General features: G+C 47.6%; 3 protein-coding genes across 5 annotated transcripts; 1 reads left to right on the top strand and 2 right to left on the bottom strand.

The window, feature by feature from the left end:
- Positions 1–48: 48 nt before the first annotated feature.
- On the bottom strand, positions 49–3,901 carry LOC117892237 (cullin-4A). 2 transcript variants are annotated; one of them, XM_034798346.1, is made up of 12 exons: positions 3,590–3,900; positions 3,472–3,524; positions 3,081–3,350; positions 2,772–3,016; positions 2,254–2,714; positions 2,008–2,194; positions 1,753–1,945; positions 1,554–1,690; positions 1,108–1,497; positions 765–1,043; positions 543–695; positions 49–479 (listed from the first exon to the last, which is right to left on the bottom strand). In XM_034798346.1, the coding sequence occupies exons 3-12, from the start codon at positions 3,283–3,285 to the stop codon at positions 384–386; spliced, it is 2,346 nt and encodes a 781-aa protein (XP_034654237.1). In that variant the 5' UTR covers positions 3,286–3,350; positions 3,472–3,524; positions 3,590–3,900; the 3' UTR covers positions 49–383. The 2 variants fall into 2 exon arrangements, with proteins under 2 accessions (XP_034654237.1, XP_034654236.1); XM_034798345.1 differs by having other exon boundaries at positions 3,081–3,524; positions 3,590–3,901.
- Positions 3,902–5,287: 1,386 nt separating this feature from the next.
- LOC117892236 (arfGAP with SH3 domain, ANK repeat and PH domain-containing protein) lies at positions 5,288–14,030 on the bottom strand. 2 transcript variants are annotated; one of them, XM_034798343.1, is made up of 13 exons: positions 13,076–14,030; positions 10,644–10,716; positions 10,437–10,582; positions 10,021–10,361; positions 9,507–9,958; positions 9,015–9,450; positions 8,466–8,946; positions 8,274–8,393; positions 7,370–8,210; positions 7,232–7,308; positions 7,060–7,119; positions 6,617–6,805; positions 5,288–6,550 (listed from the first exon to the last, which is right to left on the bottom strand). In XM_034798343.1, the coding sequence occupies exons 1-13, from the start codon at positions 13,202–13,204 to the stop codon at positions 6,353–6,355; spliced, it is 3,543 nt and encodes a 1,180-aa protein (XP_034654234.1). In that variant the 5' UTR covers positions 13,205–14,030; the 3' UTR covers positions 5,288–6,352. The 2 variants fall into 2 exon arrangements, with proteins under 2 accessions (XP_034654234.1, XP_034654235.1); XM_034798344.1 differs by lacking the exon at positions 7,060–7,119 and having other exon boundaries at positions 13,076–14,029.
- A 283-nt stretch (positions 14,031–14,313) lies between these two features.
- LOC117892714 (nuclear pore complex protein Nup50) lies at positions 14,314–16,692 on the top strand. The gene is made up of 3 exons (XM_034799134.1): positions 14,314–14,625; positions 14,691–16,270; positions 16,328–16,692. The coding sequence occupies exons 1-3, from the start codon at positions 14,415–14,417 to the stop codon at positions 16,664–16,666; spliced, it is 2,130 nt and encodes a 709-aa protein (XP_034655025.1). The 5' UTR covers positions 14,314–14,414; the 3' UTR covers positions 16,667–16,692.
- The last annotated feature ends 331 nt before the right edge of the window (positions 16,693–17,023 follow it).

Here is a 17,023-nt window from a genome sequence, read left to right on the forward strand (position 1 = left end):
TTTCAATGAATCCATTAAATATTATAGTTTATAAACAAAAGACAATCATTCAAGTCCAACAAATGAATTTCATTTTCAACAGTCGGACGGGGGTCGTGGCACCTGCGTGCTCTGCCAAGAGTCCAATTTTTGTAAATAAAACGCTTAGTTTATTGAATGGATAAAGGTAACTTACAAAAACAAACTGTAGCAACGGCCCTACATAGAGGCTACATATCATGATACATAATAGTTAGGCGGCTCGCTCTGGCGCTCTAAGCAACGCCGGACACAGGCAAAGAAACACACCAAATGGACTTCAATGGACTTTTAGTATGTGTATGCATATGGTAAATATAAAGATGGGTGTTACAATCAAATCAGAGCTCGGTGTTCCAGCCAACTTATGCCACGTAGTTATACTGGTTCTGATTATCCTTGTCGCGCTCCATGTAGTCTCGATCGATGAGCGACTCAATGCGTTTCTTTAAGTCAGCGGGCTGGCGAAGAAAAGGAGCAAAGTAAGCATTGAATTCGCATGCGAATTATGTCAAAAGACTCACCTTGACGGGGAAGGTTAACTGATTGAACAGCTCGGTGATGAGTAGATTGTGGCTTAACGTTTTGCGCATCTTCATAATGCGCACAATGGCTGCATCGATCTGGTATTGACGATCCTGGAACACACGCTCCTCGGTCGCCTTCTGCTCCTCATTCTAAATCAGTGAAAAAGTACATGCGATTTTTAGGAGTTTGCTTTTTGGAGTTTGTAGAGCGAAACCTACCGTCTCTTTCATTTGAATCTGATTGATTTTGATTCGGAACAATTTGTTTGTGAACTCATTATTAAAATCGAACTGGTCACCATCCTCGATCTCGCGACCCTTTGGTGTTTTCGTTATGACGCGGGCGCGCCCACAGGCCAGCGACTGAAGTGTTCGACGCAACTCTCCATCCTCGATCATGGTGGCGGCCAATATCTCCTCGTAGTTAAGCACCGGCTTATCGTTAAACAATAGCAGCACCAGAGCCTGAAACAGCGAGACCAGCAACTCCTTGGAACCCTGCGTAAGACATTATTAAGATCAATAGAGGATTACAATTTGAATGCTTCTGAATTTCAGTTACCCCCTCAAACTGTGCACGCAGCATGCAGTTGCCCAAAGTGGGCTGCCATTGTAGCTTTCGTCCGCTGTGCTTTTCCAAATAAAACTTGTTGAATATCTGCTGTGGGTTGATGAGCTGCGGCGGCATTGTCACCTCTGTTGGCGCATATGTTGGCCAGTAGCCCATTGTCAGTATACTGACGCATAGGTCTAGGTTATGGACATCGCGATTGTTGCTGAGCGCGTGGCCGCGGAACGCTGTATTGATATCGCGGCTCAATTCCATGTCCTTGAACATGCCCTCCAGCTTCGATGTGAAGCCTCCGCCACATTCTTGTTTCAGCTTGGACAGCATGCTCTTTTCCGAGTCCACTGAAGCGGACTTGCCCACAAGCAATCGCTTGGCCAGATCCTGAAGAAGTAAATCTCAAGTAAATCACAAAATAGCAAATGTTGTATAGCAATAACCTTCTTGTAAAATGCCTCAAACACATCCTTGCCGTGTATAAAGCGAAACAGAACCATGATCTTATCCAATGTCTTCTCAAGTTCTTCATCGGTGGTGCCCTTGTTGCCAGACCGCAGCTTCATGTCCACGTATTTTGCTAAGGAGTACCAAAGAAAGGTTACAGGATGAACCAATGAGTTTGATTGAATGGCGACCTACCAATGAGCTCTGCTGGTTTATTGGCTCGCTGATTGATAAAGAACTCAAATGCCTCGCGCAACGAGTTCGTGAACTTCTCATTACGTGCGAAGCAGTTGCGGACAATGTAATCCATTTTATCTTTAAATTCAAGCAGATCCTGCACCATGCTCTTATCCTTCTCCGGGTCAATGACAATGGTGCGTCCCTTTTTCTGCAACAAATACAAAGCGTTAGATAAATTAATAAAAGGTGAAGCCTTGGGGGATGGATTACCTTAATGTATCCATTAAAGTTGCCGCACAGCTCTGATGTGCCATTTTTGACACGGCTAAGCAGGCCGTATAGCATTGTTAGTTCGACCCATCTGTTGTCCTCAAGCAACGAGTCCAGACCCTTCTGCAGTATGGCTGTCAGGTGTTCGGCCAGCAACTCCTTCTCCACATTATATATAAGCGGATGCCTGTGGGTGGGAATCGAGAGTCAAGCCTAATTTGAATGAAGCAAAGGTTTTTTACATACTTTGTGCTGGAGTCCAGATAGTGGAGCAAACGCTCGTGCTCCTCGGCCAGACGCATGCTAACGTGCTGGAGGTAACCGGGCACCTCCAGGTCCTGCATCATACGTTGACTCTCAGCCTTATACAGTTGATTGGTGGCATCGAGGAACTTCTCCTCGAATGAACTGGAGTAGATCTGCAAATCGCACAGCATCCGCACCAAACTTTTGAGCAGACCGCGGTCCACAGACGCGCCCTGTCGTTCCTTTTCAATGAGCGCTAGGAGACCATCGACCGTCCGCTTCTGAACAACGCTATTCTGAGCAAAGTGTATGCGAAAGAGGTCCAGCCCCATGTCCCATATTGAGTGGATAAATGAGTTTTGCAAAACATAGGTGCGATCCATGTACAGGAATATGCTGCGTATCATGATCATCTGCTGGCAGAACGAGAGCCACCAGTTGTTGATTTTCTCCAGGAGCACCTGTAAGTTGGTCCAATGTCTAAACGTATGTTTATTTTGACGTTGCAGCCCACTTACCAGCTTGTCCATGCTGCCCCCAGTGAGCTCCTTCAGCTTGATATTCCGCTTCACATGCTGCTCAGTCAGCTCCTTGAGCTTCGTATACAACTGCGCGTCCATTTTATGACTGCACATGTTCACAACGGCCTGGTAGAGCTCCTCCAGTGAATATTTAATGGGCTTCGACAGTTGTATGGCGATAACGGCCTCCTCGAGCTTCACATACGTGTCCTCGGAATAGTTATCGGGCAGTGTGGGTTTATCTATGGAATGGATACAAGATGGACATGGATGGTAGGTGGATAATGTCTTAATGTCACCACTCACCTTTGAAGTTCTTAATCACTATCTTTTTGACATCGCCTGGCTTGCTGTTGTGGATGGCACCCGTGCGATTAAGTAAGTTTGAGGTAGTTGATGCCGATCGAATCTCGCCATGGCTCGAACCAAGCTTGGAGAAATTTGGCAGGCGTTCGCCGTTTGTAGACGAAGAGTTCATGTTCTGGGCAGCGAAGGCACTGCGGCCCATCATCAAGGCGGCGGCACTCTCAGCTTTTTTTAGGCAAGCAGCAATGTTCTCGGTGTTTTCGTGCAGCTCTGTGGTATCCATAGGCTTGTACTTTTTAGCAGCACTCATATTTCGGACGCACTGTCGCCCACTGCCCACTGCAGGGGTGAACTCGGTGTGCCTTTTACCCTTACCTTACCTTACCCTTGCCGTTCCAGTCAGCTGCCTCCTCGTACCGGTCCCGTCGTCTCCCTGTTATTGTCCTGCACGGATATTTGCATGCATCATAAAGTGCACTCTATGGCCTTCGAATTTACACTGTTCTTACCTTTGCAAGGACTGTGCAAGCAGCCACTCGTGTTCCAGTGATATTTTTCCACGACTTTCGCACTTTGCCGACAACAAATTGGCAGCTCGCAACCTCAAGGCGATGGAAGGTGCTTTTCTTCTCGGTCCGATAGACTATGCTGTGGCACAATTGGGTGTTTACTCTTGTACCAGATGGAGAGCTATTTGTCAAAGGCTACCCGTATCGAATCAGTAATGTTATAATAATTAGCCTTTATGCATTATTTTGTTACAATATAAGTTGCATGCGGAAAATATTGCTTTGTAGCCAGTGTGACCGCGGATTTATCGATCGAATATACCGACTGACCGTCAGAAATCTACAGTCTCATTTATAAAATATACCGGAAAAATACTATGTCAAATGGAATGTTGCTTTGCTACATGTAAAATTTTAAAATGTCAAAAACTTGTTTGGTTCTTTATACAATGGGAGTGATTAACAGAATAATTTGTATCTATGAAATTCTTTTGACAATTTGAATGATTATTAACATATTTAGTTCGGAATACGTGCCAGTAAAGAACTAACATCCAAAAATTTTATTTACCATAAAATTAATTAATTATTTTTATACCCGGTACTCGAAGAGTAAATAGGGTATATTGTATTTGTGCGGATAACGGTTGTATGTAACGCACAGAAGGAAACGTTTCCGACCTCATAAAGTATATATATTCTTGATCAGCATCAATAGCCGAGTCGATTGAGCCATGTCTGTCTGTCCGTCTGTCCGTCCGTCCGTCTGTCCGTCTTGTTTGTCGGCTAGTTCTCAGAGACTATAAGAGCTAGAGCCACCAAATTTTAACACCAGCTGCTGTATGCTCACACTGAAACCAGTGTATTTCAAAAATGAGCCCCGCCCCCGCAAAAGGGCGAAAACCTCCCAAATCTAAAAACGCCATTCCGTAGGGAATGACCATATCTATCAGATCACCAAGTTGGGATCCGATTGGATCATTATTATAGCCACAATGAAGAAATTAATTTTCAGTGGCTAAACCCGCCCCGTTTGAAAGTTCTCTCATTCACACTCTGCTTCGCGCAGTGGCCGCACACTGGCCGTCTGCCGCTGGCTCTGCCTCTGCCGTGAGTCTGCAGTGTGTTGGTGTAGGGAAGGGGGGCGAGCTAAAGGAGCTTGTTGGTGTGAGAAGTGTTGTAGATGTAGATGACAGATGAAGAAAAAATTTAAAATTTGACAAATAACCGCTAATGTACAGATGTAGTACTGAGTGCCGGGTATAAAAGTTGTGACGCGTAAGAAGCGTCTCACACGTCCCTTCTCGTTTAGTTTTAAAGTGGAAGCAACTTCAAGTTTGGGTGTCTATATCCCCAGTTATATCCGTTTTATCGGATGGAATACAAAATCATGCAAGAGATCATACAATTATCTTTGCGTCCCATAAATTGTGTGGACATTCGAGCCGCAGGTGCAGTATACAAATTGTTAACTTGTGCCATTACCCAGTCGCGGTTTTTTGAATTTTTAATACAACTATTTGAATGTGGTCGTATCTTTGCTTTTTCATATGTGGTTCATATGTCAATGAAATGAGCTCCGATTTTAATCTTAACAAATATGAACTCTTCAATATGTATTTCGCAGATACTCACCCAACCATTAAAAGAATTCTCTATTATTTTTGGTAAAAACACAACCTTATATATGTGTATATATTTAATAAGCGTTATGTTTTTCCTTTTATTTGACTTAAATATAATATCAAATATGTTGAAAGGTTTTGCTAAATAAATACTGAAACGTGTATACAAAATGTATAAAAGAAAAAGGAGTGGGGTGTTGAGTGTCTTAAAAAAAAACGGGGGGGTATTATGTACAGTATAGAGTATACATATGGTAGGTCTTTAACTGATCATGTGTGCTGTGCTTGCTGCTTTGCCTTTGTTTTGCGTAATACAACAAGTCAAGTAGTCTAACATTCTTAGTTCTTTGTTCTTTGACAGCGCGTTAAAATTGTAATATTCATTTACAGTTAGTAGTACTACGTTAAGATAATTTATAGACTTAATTGGTAACAATTTCTAGGTACCAACGGGGTACATACGGTGTACGGGTACTCGTATCTATATGCATTTATCCCCTTTTGTTGTTCTCATATCTGTGGGGGGTTAGTTTAAGTAAATGTTCTTTCATTTCAACGTTGTTTTATAAACTTTCTCGTCATCAATTCATCAACAACAGTAATACAATACATATGCATTTACGTACGTATAAGAAGCCAAGAAGCCCAACCAGGTCGGTTCTTCTTGTGGATATAATTTAGTATCTGTATATGGCAGCATCTAGTGTAAGCATACATAAACGTATATATCAATAGATTCCGAGTAACTTTTGCGCACAGCGTGTAATGCTAGGGTTAGTAGATACATTTATGGTACGAATTACAGCAGTTTGCAGGACATATTCGGTTACAAAAGCATTTAATAGGGGCTCCGGCTTCTCCAGGACCTTCTTCTGGTTGAAAATGAAATGTACATGAGATGGCAGCATATCCAAGACTTAATTGTTCACTTTAGACATTTATATCTGAATGTAATATGCATATGTATAGCTTGTGCCTACGGTTACAATAAATAGTCGCATGATTTGTGACATAAACGTTTGTAATAAATAAAATCTTGTCTTGTTTTAAAGGACGCACACATAGAGATATATACATAGAGTCACGCACAGCCGACAGACGCACAGAAACATATAATACACACATGCCGTTTGCCCCTTTAGTCGGGCAGCATGTGGACAAAGCTGACGGGAAACATGCCGCGTCGCGATGGCTGTCCCTCGATGATGCCCTCCATCCAGTTGTCATCGTCGGTGCGCTCATTCAACACAATCAATATCTCTCCCTCCTTGAACTCCAGCTCATCATCGTTGTCCGCCACGCAGTCGTAAAGCGCTCGGCACCGTCGCTGGCCATTCTGTGGATCAGTGAAAAAGTGGTTTAGCCCATGGATCATGACCACGGCTCCCCTTCCCGTGCTTACATTGTGGAATTTTCCGCTTGGGCCTGTTCCTGGACCGCCTTTGGTTGGATTGTCGGGCGATGAGTTGAGGCGATCGTTGTCACTGGACGAGACATTCGAATCGGCCGAATGATCCAGGCCACCGCCAGAGCTGTCCATGTCCGTGTGCCAGGACTCGTAGTCAGTGAAGTTGGCCGATTGATTTATCAGCTGCAAACAATAAAGGGAAAGGATTAGCAAACTTCAAACAGCCACCAAATATTAGTGCAACAAGTAGAGAAACGGATTTAAATTGTGTTTGGCGCAGAGGGTTAGGGCTTCGAAGGATGCAAAAATAAACTGGACATTTTAGTAGGTTCGAACATCAACGACAACGACAAAAAGAACGATTCGTATACAAGTAGACAGAAATGTCGCTTGTCATTGAATGAAAATGCAAATGAGCAAAAGAGTTTGCCATTTACCGTCTCCTCACTGGACTGTGATAGTCTCAATCTCTCAATCAAAACAGTTTGTTGCTTGCGCTGAAAATTGTTTACCAAATGCAAATAAGATTGAATTGAGAGATACATTAAGTGGTTCACGTTACTACAGGTTCGATTATAACAGAGCAGGACCACGACCTGTTGCACCTACCTTTCGTGGCGGCGCTATGGGACCCTCGTCTATGGAACTGATGCTCTCATTCGACTGACCATTGGAAATCTCACGCTCTGTGGAATAAAAGCAGATTAAACACTGTACAAAAGAGTCCCAATTTTAGCTGAATCTTACCTGACGGCGGTCCTGGTGGCGGTATCTTTGGGCGCATTAATGCCGACTTGTCCACATGCTTGAGTGTGGGCAGCTCCCCAGTGGGTGGCAGCACAAGCTTGGCACCTGCCAGATGGATATTACGATTCAGCGACTCCCCACTGGGCGATCGCTTGTGGCCAAACGTTGTCATGGCAGGCATCAGGCTGCTGCTGCTGCTCCCATTACCCGATCCGCCAGGGATCGCGCCGTAGCCACCGCGGGGACTGCTCTCCACGCTGCGCAGATGGGGCAGCGTGCCATATGCCACATCCAGGGACTGGTTCTTATGATTGATGGCGCGTATATCATTGGCATCATAGTTCTGCGAGTGTCGCGGCTGATGTGGCAGTGTGCCATAGAAGGTGGAGCCGGAGGAGGCACTGCCCAAAGTTCCAGGCGGCGGGGCCGGAGCTGTGCGCTTCTTCAGAGAGTTCATGTTTGCCGTGGATGTGGACTTGCGGGCTCCCCCCGTCACATGGCCCAGCTCAGTCTGCTGCATATTCAGACTGTTTCTTGCCGCACGAACACTTTGACTGGAAGCGGAGCTGGGACTTGAGCCGCCGCCCCCGCCGTTGCCAGCACCGCCTCCGCCCACATTGCTGGCACTGCTGCCCAGATACTGGCCGACGCTGATGTGCTGCTTGGGCGAGGTGCCCGCGGAATGCGTGTAGCTAGGCAGGCCCGAAGGCAGCGTAAACTGTCGGCTGGGACAGTTGGCGATTGGACTAGAACTGGACTGTATGGAGTCGCAGGTGGATGAGCGTGAGCGCAGCACAGGCGAATCCCCGCCAGCAAAGCTCGGAGGACGCGATCGGGACTTCTGTAAAGCAAAAAAGGAATAAGAAGGATACGCTACGGGAGTCGAAAGAATCGCAACACATACGCGCTCATCGATGACTGTTTCATCGTCACTGAAATCCGTGGAGCCATCCTCGTTGGGCAGATTCCAGTCGGTGTTTATGTGATCAAAGGCGCTCTTCTCCCGCTTTATGGCACATTCAATCTAGAGTAAAAGTAAACGAGAGAAGGAGCATCTCTGATGAGAGTTCCATTGAGTATTTGTGCATCTACTCACCAGCTCCCTGCAGCCATTGTGTCCCATCTCTTTGGCTATATCCAGCGCAGTTTTGTTCTGCGAGTTCTTCAGCTCGTAGTCTGCCCCCGAGCGTAGCAGCAGCTTCATGCACTCCCTGCGATCGTGTAGGGCGCACAGGTGCAGCGCCGTATTCTTGCCGGTCAGGTCCAGCAGTCCGGCTGGATTGGTGGCCTTGTTCAGGCCCTTCGGCGGCATGTTCTGTATGAGAAAGTCGACAATGTGCAGCGTGGAGCCCATCTCCCGCAGCACCGCCAAATGCAGAGCCGTCTCGCCCGCATCCGAGCTGGGCAGGCAGCAGGTTAGATCCGCTCCCTCTGCCCACACCTGTAGCAGCTGGCTGATGTCAGCATTCACGATGGCCTGCTCCAGATCGCACCGCAAATCATTGTCGTCCGAGCAGGTGCGCATCACATAGCGCTTGGCCACGTACTTGGCCCGAATGAAGTCGTAGCGCTCCTCCCTGCGCATGGAAAATAGATAGATGCTTACAAATGGCTGCATGGCTCACTGGTTTGGGGTGATACTTACATGCTGCTCTCGTGCTGCAGCTTCCCCCTGCCCAGCTTTGCCTCCATGATGTCGTTCAGGGTGCTGTTGCCCATGGCTCGGGCGATTAATAGATTTGCCGTTGTCAGATTGTCCAGCGTTAAGCTTTGGATGCGCGAGTGATGTACGCCCAGATCGCGATGCACTCCCGAGCACTGGATGCACACGAGAATGCCGAAATTCAAGCTGATCCAGGTGACATCGTTGCGGGAGCCGCAGTCGCAGCAGCGGTCGTTGCCGGGCAGCAGCTGCACGTAGCGGATCACAGTTTTCTGCAGCTCCACCAGGCTGGGACTCATCTGGGGATTGGCGTGCTGGAAGGCCTTGGTGAGGGCCTTCTCCTTGCAATTGACCAGCACAGCCATCCAGGCCTTCTGATCGGCCTCATCCTCGGCCTGAAAGTGGTACGGGCGATTGTCTACGAATGGAATACGAATCATAATCAGCTGCTGTCATGAAGCTATTTACACTTACAGCTAATCAAATCGAAGCCACGCTTATCGTCCGGCACTGGTTTGATCTGGCAGGTGAGCAGATTGACTTGGGTCGGCGGCTTGGACTCGTCCGCATGGAATATGTCGAGGAAACCATCGCTGGTCACCCGACAGCGTCGCTTCTGCCACACGCGGCGCACCTTGCCCTCGCTCTTCTTCAGCAGATGCCCCTGCCGCGTCACCCCGTGATGCTTGTCACCCTGCAGCTGGTGCAGGGAGTAGCCCGCCCCCCCGCTACGGATCTGGCTATCAGACGATGATGGCACATTGTCCACCCGCTCAAAGTCCGGCGTGCTGCGCAGCAGCGTTCGCAAATCGAGCAGACTGCGCCGATCCTCGTCCTGCTTCTGCTTGATCACGTGCAGCTTCTCGCTCAGATCCCCAATGTACGTGCCAAAGTGCTCGATCGTCTGCAGGCCGTCTTTGAAGTAGCTGCAAAGCATAAAGGAGAGTTGATTAGTGGCCTTTTGGGGGCAGCTGACAGTGCCACTCACTTGCTCAGGGCGTGATAGTACTCGACTAGGTGCTGCAGCAGCTCGATGCCTGTTTTGGTTTTAATATCCTTGTACTTGAGCAGATACTCGCACGTCTGCAGCTGATAGAGCCTGCGCTCCTTCTCCATCTCCTCGGACACCACGGCGGCATCGATCTCCGTGCGCACCATGCCCGCCTCCTTGGCCTGTGCCTTCTTCTCCTTCTCGATCTTGATGAATTTGGCCTCGTAGTCCTTGGCCGCCTTGTCGAACGGCCGCTTCATGTCACCCTTGACGCCCCTCAGTTCGCTCTTCAGCATCGAGTCCACCGGAAACATGACAATGTTGTTGATGTTCTGCATCTGCAAGGGCATGAGGCAGGGAATGGAGAATGAGGATAAAGACTCTGATAAGGGGCGCAGTTCGGATTTACGTACCAGAGTCTTCATCAGTGCACTCAGCTCCTTGGTGACGACGCTGAACTTGAGGAACGCCGCCCCAATGTCGGGCTCATCCTGATCGATCACCTTGCCGCCGAGTCGCTCCAGTGCTCGTACCATGAACATCTCATTGTCCACATGGGCTGCAAGCGGACAGTAAGTATGATGTGAGTGTACAGTATGCACTCCCTATCGTGTACTTACTGTTCCCCGAGTTGTGTATGGCCTTGACCGCCTTCTTCAGCTTTGTGAGGCCTTCCCGGTCAAACTCCAGGCGCTGCAAAGAGTGAGCAAAGATGGTTTCAGTTCTGATAAACGCAAGGGCAGGGGAACAGAAGCATGGGTAGGGGTAGGGGTAGTGCAATCTCCTCAGCAGCATTGCAGCTGAAAACGGAAGACAATCAATCAAATGTGCCTGTACGGCAGACAATTGTTCCCCAAATGCATTTAATAATAGAATTTCGTATTCCATGCACTGCCAGGCCCCATCCGACACCTCCCCTCCCTTTCCTATTTGTATGGAAAATGTGCCCACAAGGTCATTTCGTTTAATAAAATTAATAATCACCCCCCAGTTACAGTCCCAGCCACAGCCGCAGCCACAGTCCCAGTTTAAATGCAAGTCCCCCCACCATCTCATGCATCAATTAAAATCATCAGCATCATCAGCACTCCACTTCCATTTAAGGGGCACATTTTTGGTGAGGTAAAATCTGTATAGCTCGGACTTATTTGATTTGTGGAAAACTCTCTCCGCTCCTCCTGATGCATTCCCATTCTCCTTGACCCATTGGCTTTAGCCCAATTGGTTTCAATTCCATTTTGTTCAGAAAATTCAATTAAATATCTGAAGAGAGTCTCGCTGCCCCCCGCTGCATATGGGGATCCACATGGAATGCCTGCCTCCCTGATTGCTGGCTCTTTTATGAATTATGAACTCCAAGAACCATTTAATGCCAATAAATTCTGACGGCCATTCCCAGCGTAGATTAGATTAAATGGTTGTTTTTTTTTTTATTTATAAGCCTGTTATTTGCAAAGGCATTTCCCACACCTCTCGCTCTCGCTCTCTGTGGAGAAAAAAACTAGTCGTGTAAATATGCCAAGCCAATTGAGAAGTTGTAAGCAAGGACACGTGGTTGATCGCGAAAATAAAGCTAAGAACAATAACAATAAGTAGCTCACGAGTTGGAACTCGTTTCTCTGACGATCTGCTCGCCGGTCGGTCGGGTGGACGGTTTATTTTTTGCTGTTTTGATAACAAAAGGCGCTAATTTATACCGAATCAAAGGGTGAATCAAATTCCCGGTAAACCGCAACCGCAATATGTAAATTTATATGAAATAAGTAAGAGTCCTAACTCTGCCGGGCCATGACTAACATTTGGCTAATGCATTAGTGGCCCAAAATTTGCAGTTGCAGGGGTAAATAAGAGAAAAGTCTACTCAAAAACTGATATTTAATTTAATTTTAGAAAGATTTACAGACACGAAAAACGGGAAAAGGGAACGGGGAACGAAGGAATGGAGAACGGTACGGAACACGCAATAAAAGAGACAAAAGCTGAAGCGAAAAAATGAAATGAGATGGAAATAAAGCAATACCCAACCCGACCAACCGTCTCTGTGTCTGGCGGAATGGGGGTCACTGGGTTGGGGGGAACACCACTGCCACTGCGACTGGGACACACTAAAAATCCATCAGCAAAATTAAATATTTAATGTTTGATGTGGAGTCCGGCCCCAAGAAGGCGTGACGTGACGTGACCAGCAGCTCTCTTGGCTCCAATTATCAAATGTGTGGAGCGGGCGAGTGCTAAATTTGTTTCGGGAGTTGGAAATCCCCTATACTATCCCCCATGAGGAGACCCTAGGAGGGGCTGTGGCACATTTTACAGCCAGACATTGCATAATTTTCATAGCCAGTCACACTCTTTGGTGCGGGGCTTCTGTTTAAATGACAAATGGGATGAATTTTCCACTTGAGCAACAGCCACTTGGCCACTTTCTGTGGTGTGTGGTGACAAGTGAGCGCTTTTCCACACCCCCAGCCATTCCCATTACCCCGTACTAAGCCTTGACTAATCAATGTGGTTGCTTCTGTCATTTTGTTTTCTTATCACACGCCTTTTCCGGCCCCGCAAACACCACTTTGCCTTGTATTTGTTGTACTTTGGTTTATCGATGGGGTGGAAATGGGGAGGGGACGGACGCACTGGCAGCAGCAGCACCAGCAGCAGCAGCTGCGATGACTAAATATAGAAATTGCAGCACACTCGTGTGGCAGAGGCTCCCACTCCCACTCCAGGCCCGAGCAGCTGTGTTGCTTTAATTAAGAATGCATTTAGTGGGTCCCGCCGCGTTCCACGTTAAAGCAAAACCACCTTGCAGCCGCAGCAGAGCGAGAGAGAGCGCGCGCGCGATGTAAAGAACAAGAGAGAGAGAGAGAGAGAGAGAGAGAGAGAGAGAAATTGGCGTCGAGCCAAATTATAGAAATCTTTTTTGTTGCTCTAATCGTTATTTGGAGACGCCGACGCCCCTTTCGTTGGACGCTGCACCCCACCACACTATCACTTTTCCAGGTAATATGTCGATTTATTTATAATAATTGGCTGTCATCATTATTGTTAAGCTTACCTCTTCCAGAATGCCAATCGTCTGGCGGCAGTCCGGCATTCGCGAGGCGAAGGTTGATGTGGTGGGAGAACTGTAATCGGAGCGGGTCTCCTCCACGAACTCGGATATGGCTATCAGTGCTGGCGGCATCTTGTTCGGCTTCGGCTGGCTCTCACTCTCGGACACGAATCGAACGACAACAACAACAACAACGGCACTTTACGCCCAAGGACATGCACACGGAGCGAGTACGAGAGTACGAGCGCGACGGCGGTGGAGGGAGGGAAGGAAGCAACGAATAGAAACTTCGGGGCACGGCACGGCGCGAACACACGGCACAGGCACAGCTGCCGTGCTACTGCTGCTGCTGGCCTTGTGGCGAGAAGCGACAAAGAAAGGATCAAAACGAATGGCACTAGGGGCAGGCAGGCAGCAGCAAGCAACAAGAATAAGGATAACGCCTCTTCGATGGGCGACGACTGCCGTTAGATATGCGAGTATGCGTTCCTTTTGAGAGTGTGTGTGTGTAGGTGCGCGAACGTAGTGTTCTATTTTCGTGGAGAGGAGCGAATTCGTATTTATATTTGTTCACTTTCTGGTCTGGGCTCTGGCCCAGCCTTTGGATTACTAGTATTATTATTTGAGTTACACTTTCCCTTGCCTTGCACTGCTAGTCACACACTCACACGTATCACAACATATTTACGCACTGGGTCTTCTCATCATCCTAGCACTCTCTTCCCCGCGATTTGATTTTTTTGTTGGTACTATGGGCAGCAGCAGCGCAATTAGCGTTGGAATAGAGAAATGCGCATTGCATTTTCACGGCAGTTCACTGTTTGCCACATTTTGGATCTAGCACTTGCAAAATTGCACTCGGAACATAATTAATGGCTTTCGAGCGCTTAATAAAATAATTATTTTGTTTTATTGCGATTTTTTGTGCTGCTGGCGTCTCAATGGAGTGATCAGTGTGACCGTCGGTCTATACATTAAATATACCGTGTTACCGTCAGAGCTAATATATCAGAAATATACTACTTTAAATACCGATATGTTGTTTTACCTCTACACAAGTCATTTAATTTGATATAAACTACGTACTCACAAATTTCACACGACTTCACTAGCTTTTAAAAATTTGGGGGCAAGCCGCAAGTGATGGCAACTACTCTACCGATATGCAGCAACTATCGATATAGTTGTCACATGTGAAAAATATATTTCGGTATATTTTTGATGGTCTTGTGGTATATTTGAAAGATAGCTCCGCGGCCACACTGCACTGAAACCCAACTAAAATCTATATAATTTTTTTCCTCGCGTTTTTCTAGCATTATCAAAACTATTTTGCAATAAAATGGCTGGGAAGCGGCAAGCCACGTCAAATCTGAACCATGATAACTGGGACCAGGAGGAGGAGCCTGAGGACCGTGGCATTTTCAAGACGGCAACACAGGAGGAGCTGAAAACACGCGTTATCAAGAAGGCGCGACGATCCATTGCCGGTGCGTCCACGGATGGTGACGGCGGCGGGGAAACTTCGAAAAGCATATTCAGTGGATTTTCAGGCAAGTGCAACTGCAAACAAGCATTTATTGATCGACTATAATGTTGTATTTAATGGGGAATACAGGTTTTGGCAAGCCGGCTAACGCATCGGCTGCAGGCTCGCCGTTTGCATACCTATCGAATCCGGCGCCGGCATCTACAAGTGGCGAAGCGCCAAAGGCCACATTTTCGTTTTTGTCCAGTTCCAGCAAAATCAATACAAAGCCAGATGGCGAAGCGGCGGCTGCACCTTTGCAGACCCTTGCCAGCAGCAGTAGCAGCTCAGCGGCAAGTACCAGCGGTGGTTCGGGATCCACTTCAATTTTCGGGAACGTTTATTCTGCAAAAAAAGAGGCCAAGCCTTCGTCGGCCAGCAGTACTACTACGCCATTTTTTGGCAACGTACAAGCGGGCAAAAAGGATGCCGCCGCCATTCCTTCGTTCTCTTTCGGAAGCGCCACAATGCCTGTAAAGCAATCAACATCTGCACAAAGCACTTCTATATTCGGCAACGCGCCAGCTGTTAAAAAAGATAACGCCAAACCCTCGTCGTCCCTTGGAGAGACAGTCCCAGCAGCAACTACTCCTGCTTCCACTTCAATTTTCGGGAACGTGTCTCCTGCTAAAAAAGACGTCAACATACCCTCGATCTCGTTTGGGGCTAGAAAAGCGGCAGTAAAGGTGTGCACAAGTACCACTGACGGTACCAATCCAAGCAGCTCAATATTCGGCAAGAGTTTGGCTGCCAAAAAAGATGGCAGCGCGGTAAGCGGGCCAGCCAGCGCCAAGCCATCGCCCAGCAAGGCAGCAGCCTCCGGCACAGAGTCCTCTGAGTACAGCGAGAATGTGGCCGACTTGAACCGTGCACTGCTGAAGTTTCTAACAGAATGCCTGGACAAGAGTGCCTATTGGGTACTGACCCCAGTATTCAAGAAATATGACGAGCATCTGAAGGAACTCCAGGACGAGGACAGTGCCAAAACTAAGACAAACACGGCTTTGAAGCCTCCAGCTACAGCTGCAGCTATGCCCAAGATGCCGAGCACCCCAGCAGCAACACCAGTCGCTGATACAGCAACGTTTTCCTTTGGCAAACCTGCCACTCCCATCACTGGCTCAACGTCGCCGTTCTTCGCCAAGAAGCCGGCTACCAGTACAATTACCATCGGCAGCACATCGACCACTACAACCACACCGATGTTCTCCTTTGGCAGCACTCCAGCTGGGCCTCCCAATGCAGCAGCAGCGTCCACGAAAACACCTCCCTCCACACCAGCCATGATGCGGTTCTCGCCAAAGCCTTTGGGGGAGAGTAAAACTGAGGATGTCTCTAAGCCAGGCTTCTTTAGCCTTGGGGCTAAGGATAATTCCAGCAGCAAGGCAGAAACGGCCGCCGTGCCACTGAAAACAAATGGCTTCAGCTTTGGCTTCAAGAGTGGCGGCGATGAGAAACCTGGAGGTAGCTCCTCGCTATTTGCGGGATTCGGCAGCTCCGCTGGAGCGGCTGGAGGAGATGCCAAGCCTTCGACTGGCTTCTCATTTACCCCTGGAGCCACACCGTTCTCCTTTGGCAATATAAAGCCGCCAGCTGCAGCTGCAGAGTCGGCTGGCAATGCGGAGGACCAGGATGAAGAGGACCAGCCACCGAAAGTAGAGTTCAAGCAGGTAAATACAGCGCAGTAATCCCCATAAAACTGGCCATAAAACATTGATCTTTTGCAGGTTGTCGAAGAGGATGCAGTCTACTCAAAACGCTGCAAAGTGTTCGTAATGAAGGGTGCGGACTATGCCGATCGAGGAGTGGGCATGTTGCATTTGAAGCCCGTGAAGGATTCGGAGAAGGCGCAGCTGATTGTGCGTGCCGACAACAATATTGGTCAGGTCCTGATCAATCTGATGGTCGGCAATGGCCTGCCCTGCCAACGCATGGGCAAAAACAATGTAATGATCATGAGTCTGCCCATGCCGGAGGACACCAAAGTTGTGTCGATTCTGCTGCGCGTTAAAACTGCGGAAGAGGCCGACGAGTTGTTGGCGAAACTACAGGACTACACCAAGTGAAGATTCGCACGGCAAATTCATGTTATTTGATTATATAAACATTTGATTATATATAAATTATATAAACAATATATAAACAATTTACAATGCTATGAAAATAGAACACCAGAATGTAATTTAATCTTCAACTAAATTAACGGCGCTTTGCTTCAATCAGATCCGACATATTGACCATTAAAGAATGTTTATCGTCGCTTGATTCGTCCCAACTGTACTGACTCAGTACACCACGAATGCGTGGCGGAAATGCTGCAAGGATAGAGAAAATTGGCAATTCAAACTGTGCAGAAATACGGAGCGAAACTTCTCTTACAAATCACTTCCATTGAAATGGCTTTCGTGCGACGATTGATGCAC

This window comes from Drosophila subobscura, chromosome E, assembly GCF_008121235.1.
Source record: "Drosophila subobscura isolate 14011-0131.10 chromosome E, UCBerk_Dsub_1.0, whole genome shotgun sequence".
Lineage (NCBI taxonomy): Eukaryota > Metazoa > Arthropoda > Insecta > Diptera > Drosophilidae > Drosophila > Drosophila subobscura.

Bases quoted from the DNA above. Each gene is read 5' to 3' on its own strand.
- LOC117892236 (XM_034798343.1), bottom strand. From the start codon at position 13,204: ATGCCGCCAGCACTGATAGCCATATCCGAGTTCGTGGAGGAGACCCGC. The intron at 8,947-9,014 runs GTAAGTATCACC...TTCCATGCGCAG, and splicing joins CTGCAGCACGAGAGCAGCAT to GGAGGAGCGCTACGACTTCA. The intron at 8,211-8,273 runs GTATGTGTTGCG...TTTGCTTTACAG, and splicing joins AAACAGTCATCGATGAGCGC to AAGTCCCGATCGCGTCCTCC.
- LOC117892714 (XM_034799134.1), top strand. From the start codon at position 14,415: ATGGCTGGGAAGCGGCAAGCCACGTCAAATCTGAACCATGATAACTGG. The intron at 14,626-14,690 runs GCAAGTGCAACT...TGGGGAATACAG, and splicing joins CATATTCAGTGGATTTTCAG to GTTTTGGCAAGCCGGCTAAC. The intron at 16,271-16,327 runs GTAAATACAGCG...GATCTTTTGCAG, and splicing joins CGAAAGTAGAGTTCAAGCAG to GTTGTCGAAGAGGATGCAGT.
- LOC117892237 (XM_034798345.1), bottom strand. From the start codon at position 3,390: ATGAGTGCTGCTAAAAAGTACAAGCCTATGGATACCACAGAGCTGCAC. The intron at 3,017-3,080 runs GTGAGTGGTGAC...TCCATTCCATAG, and splicing joins AGTGATTAAGAACTTCAAAG to ATAAACCCACACTGCCCGAT. The intron at 480-542 runs GTGAGTCTTTTG...TTTCTTCGCCAG, and splicing joins AGTTAACCTTCCCCGTCAAG to CCCGCTGACTTAAAGAAACG.